General features: G+C 36.4%; 1 protein-coding gene across 1 annotated transcript; it reads right to left on the bottom strand.

Annotated features, from left to right (window-relative positions):
- Positions 1–3,149: 3,149 nt before the first annotated feature.
- LOC109150691 lies at positions 3,150–4,431 on the bottom strand. The gene is made up of 4 exons (XM_019298664.1): positions 4,148–4,431; positions 3,804–4,070; positions 3,450–3,609; positions 3,150–3,334 (listed from the first exon to the last, which is right to left on the bottom strand). The coding sequence occupies exons 1-4, from the start codon at positions 4,346–4,348 to the stop codon at positions 3,156–3,158; spliced, it is 807 nt and encodes a 268-aa protein (XP_019154209.1). The 5' UTR covers positions 4,349–4,431; the 3' UTR covers positions 3,150–3,155.
- Positions 4,432–7,289: the final 2,858 nt, after the last annotated feature.

Here is a 7,289-nt window from a genome sequence, read left to right as displayed (position 1 = left end):
TATTTTATTTGCAATAATTCAGAGATTCTACTCCGCTGAATCAGCCACCTATACACATGTACCATAAATAAATAAGTGTCGTGGTCTGGTTTATGAGTACACACAAAATTGAAAACCCAAACAAGTCTGGCGTAAAATGGCGAGGTTTTTGGGAAAGTTCTCTTTGAAAAAAAGTCAAAATAGAAAAATAATGAGTGAACTTTGGAAGAGATGAGCAAATGCTTTTTAATTTTAATAAATGCCTTGATCCTGATTTCCTTCACGTTTTGCACCTGCACTGTGATAGAATATTTCTGAATTTAGCTTAGGTTGAATTTGGTATTTTTCTATTGAGTTTTTGTATAGTTCATATAAGGGGTGTCAGCACACGAGCACACGTTTTATATTTACTTTAGTTGTTAAAGTTTTTAATTTCTAGTCAAATGTTTTATACATTTTTTTGAGTTGACACTAATTTTGCATTGGTGGTAATAAATTTGAAAAGCTATTCGGGTAAAGCTCAGTTTAATGTTGGTTTTATTTTTGATTTTATTTCGAACTTCTTTATCTTTTCCTTTTTAATAATGCCTTTGCTTGAGGACAAGCAAATAAATAAGTTTGAGGAGATTTGATAAACATTATTTTTAGTGTTATTTTTAATGATATTTTTATAGTTAATTTTCAATAATTGATTAATTTTATATCTATTTTATTTATTATTTTGATTAAGTAACTTTGTTAATATTATTCATTTGAAGGTTGTTTTTATTAATTTTATTTTATTATTTGAATTCTATCAGTCTAATAATTCCTTGGTCCTAATTTAATAATAATAATAATCTTTAGTAGTATAATAGGAGTTTTAATAAACATAGACTAATTATAATTGAATTCTAATTTATTTAAGTCAAAGGAATAATTACTTTTGAGTCTCGGTCGAAGCTTTTTGTGCGGCGATTCAACCGAAGTCGTCAACAACACTGTGAGAGAAGTGGTTCTTCATCGGCTATGACCAGAGATTCAGAACAAAAATTACGGCGGAGTTCAGTTAAAGAAGCAGTATAAATGACATGCTTTTGTGAGGAAGAAGAGTCATCAATCTCACTCCGGATCAATTCAGGAGGCCATTTCGGAAACTTCGATTATATTTCTGACTCGGTGGCAAACCTGATTCGGCGTCAGCAGTTCCAATTTCCTTAATTCCATTCGGCAGCTTCAGCTTCAATTTCTTTAATCCCATTGGCAGCTTTTTGGTTCTTTTTCTTCTTTAATTCTTCAATGCACTTTGTTTAATTCTTTAATTCATCAATTCACTTTATTTAATTGTTAATTCCTCAATTTCAATTTCAATCTGTTTACTTGTGAAAAGATTGCTTCAGTAGAGCTTAATTGCAGATTTAATGACAAATCTTAATCACAGTGCTTAATGCTAATTATTTTGCTAATTATAATGCTTAAAGATTAAGTATTTGGTTAATTGCAATGATCAATGGTAATTGATTTATGTTGTAGTCTTTAATTTCTTGTTATTTTGTTCCGTAGTTATTCAAGTGTTTTTCCTGCCTTGCAATTTCATTTAGTTAATCCATGTTGATTGTCGTTTAGTTTAATCTATTTGTTATTTTGCTTTCTGGTTTAATTTTATTGCTTAACTACCTGAGTTTTATTCATCGTTATCTTTGGCATTTGTCTAGCACTTTACATTATCAAGTCAATTATTTCTTAAATTTAAGTAATTATAATTAGATTGCATCGTACAATTCCCTATGGGTTCGACCCTTGCCTTTGCACATTACCACTACACTAACTCGTGCACTTGCGAGGACATAAATATTAAAATTGTTCATCAGTTATCAAAAGTTATATATTATGTGTTATGGTGTTTACATAGTCCAAATCCAAAGTCTAATATATAACAAAATAGCAATCTAAAGTTCAAACGGTATTCAGTTTGGTTCGATTTTTACTGAACAATTCAGTTCGGTTCGAGTTTTTACCGAACCATTCAGTATACAGGAATCTATTAATGTTCACTTGTTTGGTATATTATCGAATCTAACTAGTTTGGTATGGTTCGGTTCGAGAAAACTGAACCGAATTGCCTACCCTTAAAGTTAATTACCAAAATAGTCCCTTGACTATAGCGAATTACCAATTTGATCCCAAGTTAACGGTTGACTAACGGTCAAACAAATGGAAGACCAAATTGGTTAAGATTTTTAAAGTTGAGGGACTTAATTGGTCAAAAAAATAGTCAATGACCAAATTAGTAATTTCGTTATAATCAAGGGACCATTTCAATAACTAACTCTTATTAAATATATGCTCCAACTTGAGGGGGAGTGTTATGGAATATAGAATATATATTTGATATATAAAATCCCTATAGATTAGGCAGTCTTAGGGATTTAGAAAGGTAGGGTATATGGAAACTTGTTTCCTATTCGTAGTCTTCTAGCACCTATTTATAAGGCTTTGTATACTCTATTCTAGATGACAGTTTGAGACAATATACGACAGTACATTAGAAACTCTCTCTCTCTACACTTTCGTAAGAAAGATGAAGAGGAAGATCATCAAACTTCCCAATCAAAATTCCTACCTTCACCATAAAACTAATAGCAAAAAGAACAAAATTCCCAAATGCTTTATTTACCTTTTATCACTCTGGATTTCAAGTTTAGTAAGGTAGTGGACTCCACCATATCCACTTTTTTTCTGCTTTAACTTTGCTTCTTGAGATGTTATGCTGTACCCTCTTGTCTTTCTTTCTTTCTACTCGATCATCCCTTGCTTTTCAAATCATCTCAAGCACAAGCCACCATTATAGTGCCAAAATCACAGTGATAGACTAATATTGAAGCTACATATATGGTATCAAAATGAAGGCGTATGGTGCGTGCCAATAAAAGTATGTGCGCCATAAAAATGTCCATACAATTATAAACAACTAATCAAGAATTTCCATTGTGCATACAGATGGGAATTTACAATCAAACTAAGGTAAAACATGAATTGGTGAATGCAACGTAGAAAGACTTGTGACATATATATATATATATATATATATATATATATATATATATGTATATTTCTAACAGAACCTTAAGAGTAATTCGTACTTGATCAAATTGATATATGGGAGGTAGATAACTCAGTATTGGGGTTAGTTGATTTCAAGGCCAGCTAGTGAATTGAAACACTTTGAACACAATGTCAATTCCAGTAGGGATTTGCCAGATGAAGAGGATAACATTCAACGCGTTAAGTGCAATGTGAAGGTTTCTAGCAGTTTCGTTCCCCTTCTGCATTGCTGGTACAAGAGCAGCGGCTGCCGCCCACAACACTGTAATTCCTGTTTTGTAAGCCACAAATCAAACCAATCATTAAACCATTATATTGTAATGGGTGGAAACAATAAGAATGCATGCCAGTATAGTAAAGGAACAAGAACACAAATTTTAGTTTACCTGCCCCTGCAAACAAGTGAGGCCCTGGGAATAGCTTCCCTGTTCTGAACCAGGTGTTAACTCCTCCAAAAATGGCCTCAAAAACCCCAAACCCTAGCAGTATAGAACCAGCATTGAAGTGTTTATCCCTGAATGAGCCTTTCACCAATTCCTTCCTCTCCTGAATATACCAAAAATACATCATTTTCGAGAACTTGGCTCTGATACCACTAAGCCAAAAGCTCTAACACAACTTTATTTCTTTATACCATCACACATTTTCAAGAAGCCATTTACTAGCCTCCGCCTAACAATTTGCATATATACAGACTTGAACAAAGAGCTTAGAATTGCAAAATATATTGAAATTTTTACCTCAGTGAGTTGCTGAATCTTGGAGTCAAGAGGGGATGGGTTTGGGGGTTGAGCAGCGGGTGAGCCATCAGGGGTGACAGCAACAGGCTTGACTTGCTTCTTGAGCTCAGTAATCTCGGCCTGTATGGTGCGCACGCGCCGCCACTGCCAGCCAAGGTATCCGGCGTACAGGGTGTAAACAAACAGCCCACTCATCACAATGGGGTGAATGAGAGCAAAGCTCCTCCCTTCAAGAATCCCAAACTCCCCACCCACCGCAACCGCATCCTACCCACACCACAAATCATTTACAATCCGAAACAAAAAAAGGAATTTGGCAAAAAGATAGCTTAATTATTACATGCCTGAGCGTCAAGAAAGAACGTGAATGCCAGTGCACTGAGCGGAAGAGAAGCGGATTTGAGCGGTCTAATGGCTTCTTTTAGGAGGTTTTGGGGGAGATTTGGCGAAATGGGTATTGAAGAAATTAGCTTTGGGATGTAGGGTTGTTGGTGCTTTGATGAGGGAAGCACAGGAAGTTTGAGGAGACAGAGTGTGGCTGCCATGGTCTCTCACACTCTCCTCTATTGCAAGAAAGACAAGGGTAGGAAGGAAGGATCCTTGTCCGTGGATATAACAATCTGACACTTGACAGGTGGAACATAAAGATAAGAGTGTATAGGATTTGATTGGATGACTGGACAGGTAATTTCTAGTTTCCATTGAACCAGAAACTTCTCCAGGGGTTTCACCCGCCGTTGCAAAGTCCGCATCGTTTTGATTAAAAATGACGCGTTCGACTTTCGATTGTCGTTAATGGCATTATGTTGTGTTATATATCCAGAATTAATGAACTATATATTCAGAATTAGTGAACTATATATTCACACAGTCACAATGGTTACTGGTACTCTGTTTTGACTTATGGGCAGTTCGCTACGTCTGTGTAATCAGAATGAATGAATGAACTATATATTCAGAATTAATGAATTATAAATTCAGAATTAGTGAACTATATATCTAGAATTAATGAATTATATATCCAGAATTATTGAACTATATATCCAGAATTAGTGAACTATATATCCAGAATAAGTGAATTATATATCCACACTGAAAATGGTAGAAATCCCGTCAATTGGAGTTTAAAAAAAAAAAAAAAAAAAAATTGTTTGGAGTTAAACGGTGCCACTAACGGCACCGTTACTCCACCATAATGAAACGGCGTCGTTTGCATCCGTGTGCACCATGCATAGTACACACGGTTGCACAGTATAACAATTGTGGTTTCACTAAGGTGGGCAGCAAACAATGTCCGTAACTTGGCAGTTATGCGTGTAAACACAAAAAAGCAAACTTTGTATATATTCACAAAATTCTGTGTACAGCGTGTGTATAATTCAATGCAGGTACAAAATCTCAGTCTAGTCCTTTGATTCTTCACTGACGTTATCTATGGAAGTGCCTCCGAGATTCAAATAGCGTGCCTCCGGGATTTAAGTGGCGCGTGCCTCCGGGATTTAAGTGGCGTAGTTTCCGGGATCTAAGTGGCGTGACTTCCAACAACAAGCGTCAAGAATTTAGAAGTAATCAACCCTGCAAAGTTTCAAAACACATGCAATGGATTCAAGCTGCTTTAAGATCCTCAAATGCCTTCAAAAGACTTCAAGATCTTCGAGACAATCAATTCAGCAAAGCTCCAAAGTACCTGCAATGGATTCAAATTGCCTGCAAAATCAACAAAAATGTCTTCAAATCTTCAAGCGTTCTTCAATGCCTTCAGGTTCTTCAAGCTTTCAAGTGTGTTTTGGAATGAAATGAAGGCTCTATTTATACTAAAAGCCTAACCAACATTCCTCAACAAACTCCTCTTTTTAGTTAACTAACTAATTAATTAATTAATTAGGAAAATGAACCTTGTCCAAGATCAAGTCCAGGTTCATTATTGTAAATCTAATTCAAATTCAAATTAAATTATAATTATCTAATTCAAATATAATAAAATTAATATTATATTTAAATTATAATTATAATTTAAATTCAAATATAAAATCGGCTTGGGCCAATTAATTAATTAATTCAATAGCCCAAATCAAATTCTAATTGAGATAATTAAATTAAATTAATTTATATGATCCAATTAATTAAATTGGCCCAACATTTAACCTCAACATCGGTCCACCGACTATTTATCAGTCCATTTGTTGGATTCAAATTTTCTGTGTCTACAAATTGCCCCATCGAGACTTGTCGGGACATGCCGCTTAATGTGCTTGGAGCGAGGAAGTCTTGAAACTTAACAAACGGTCCTTTAAACTCGTCGCGGTGCATCTAAACTCCATGGGCCCAAATATGTGTCCGGACATTTCGTGAACCCAAATTAAGAAATTAAATTGACACAAAATGAGCCCAATTATGTAATGGAATATTCTACGAACCCAAAATTACTTTAACCCCGAATGATAACGACGCAATGCATTTTAATTCCATTAGCCCAGCTATACACTTGGACATTCCTTTCTTGAGCCCAGAATTACTTGAGGATGCAATTGGTGTAGTGCAATTCCATGAGCCCAACGGTATGAAGTTTCTACCATATTGGATGTTAAGCACAAACAAAGTGTACTGACCCATTTCAAAGTTCCAAGCTCATCACCCCTTCAACACTGATGAGTGATGACCATTCAAAAAAAATATAACCGAATTAGACTCAAAATTATTTCATGTGAAACTCCCGTAGCATACGAATCCCACCACCAGAAGGAAGCTTGTTTTTAGCGGCAACAGAAGTTTTATCTTAATCCTATTGGGATTTTAGACTCCACCTCCATGTCCAATTCCTTCGCCAGGCACTATAAATAGGAGTTTCACCTGCTAAACCCACACCAATATTGAGAACAGAGGAGCCAGATCCCACCAATTTTACTACCAGGATTACAAGAGAAGGTTGAGCAGAAGCCCTCATAGTCTTTTAATCAGGTAAAACCTACTCTTAACCTCTTTATCTTCATCTTCCATATATGTTTCGTCTTCAGGACCAGGAAGAGCAAATCCATAAAACCCACGATCGATCTGTTTGATGATTTTTTTTCGACCATCACCATCACCTTCTTCAAAGAACCCGCAAATCACATGGAAGAACGAGTTGTCGGAGGGTCTTTTTGTTGTTTTTTTTTTTTAGTTGGAGGTTACCGGACTGCTGCCCGCCGGAGTTCTTTTCCGTCTATTGTAGGTCGCCGGAGTTCTTTTCCGTCTATTGCAGGTCGCCGGAGTTCTTTTTCGTCTATTGCAGGTCGCCGGAGTTCTCTTCCGTCTGTTGCAGGTCGCCGGAGTTCTCTTCCGCCTGTTGCAGTTCGCCGGAGGTCTCTTCCGCCTATTGCAGGTCGCCGGAGTTCCTTTCTGTCAGGTCGCCGGAGTTATTGGAGGTCGCCGGACTGCTACCCACCGGAATTTGTTCTTCATCAAAGTCGCACGGGTTGGGAGACCGCCGCTGAAAGCCATTGTTGC

This window comes from Ipomoea nil, unplaced genomic scaffold (assembly GCF_001879475.1).
Source record: "Ipomoea nil cultivar Tokyo-kokei standard unplaced genomic scaffold, Asagao_1.1 scaffold2280, whole genome shotgun sequence".
In the NCBI taxonomy this organism is placed as follows: domain Eukaryota; kingdom Viridiplantae; phylum Streptophyta; class Magnoliopsida; order Solanales; family Convolvulaceae; genus Ipomoea; species Ipomoea nil.
The sequence above is the reverse complement of the archived record's forward strand: the minus strand, read 5'-3'. Positions and strand labels throughout refer to the sequence as shown.

Excerpts from the sequence above, each read along its gene's own strand:
- LOC109150691 (XM_019298664.1), bottom strand. The coding sequence starts at position 4,348 with ATGGCAGCCACACTCTGTCTCCTCAAACTTCCTGTGCTTCCCTCATCA. Across the intron at positions 4,071-4,147 it reads CGTTCTTTCTTGACGCTCAG|GATGCGGTTGCGGTGGGTGG; the intron begins GCATGTAATAAT and ends TGGTGTGGGTAG. Across the intron at positions 3,335-3,449 it reads TCACTTGTTTGCAGGGGCAG|GAATTACAGTGTTGTGGGCG; the intron begins GTAAACTAAAAT and ends CTTACAAAACAG.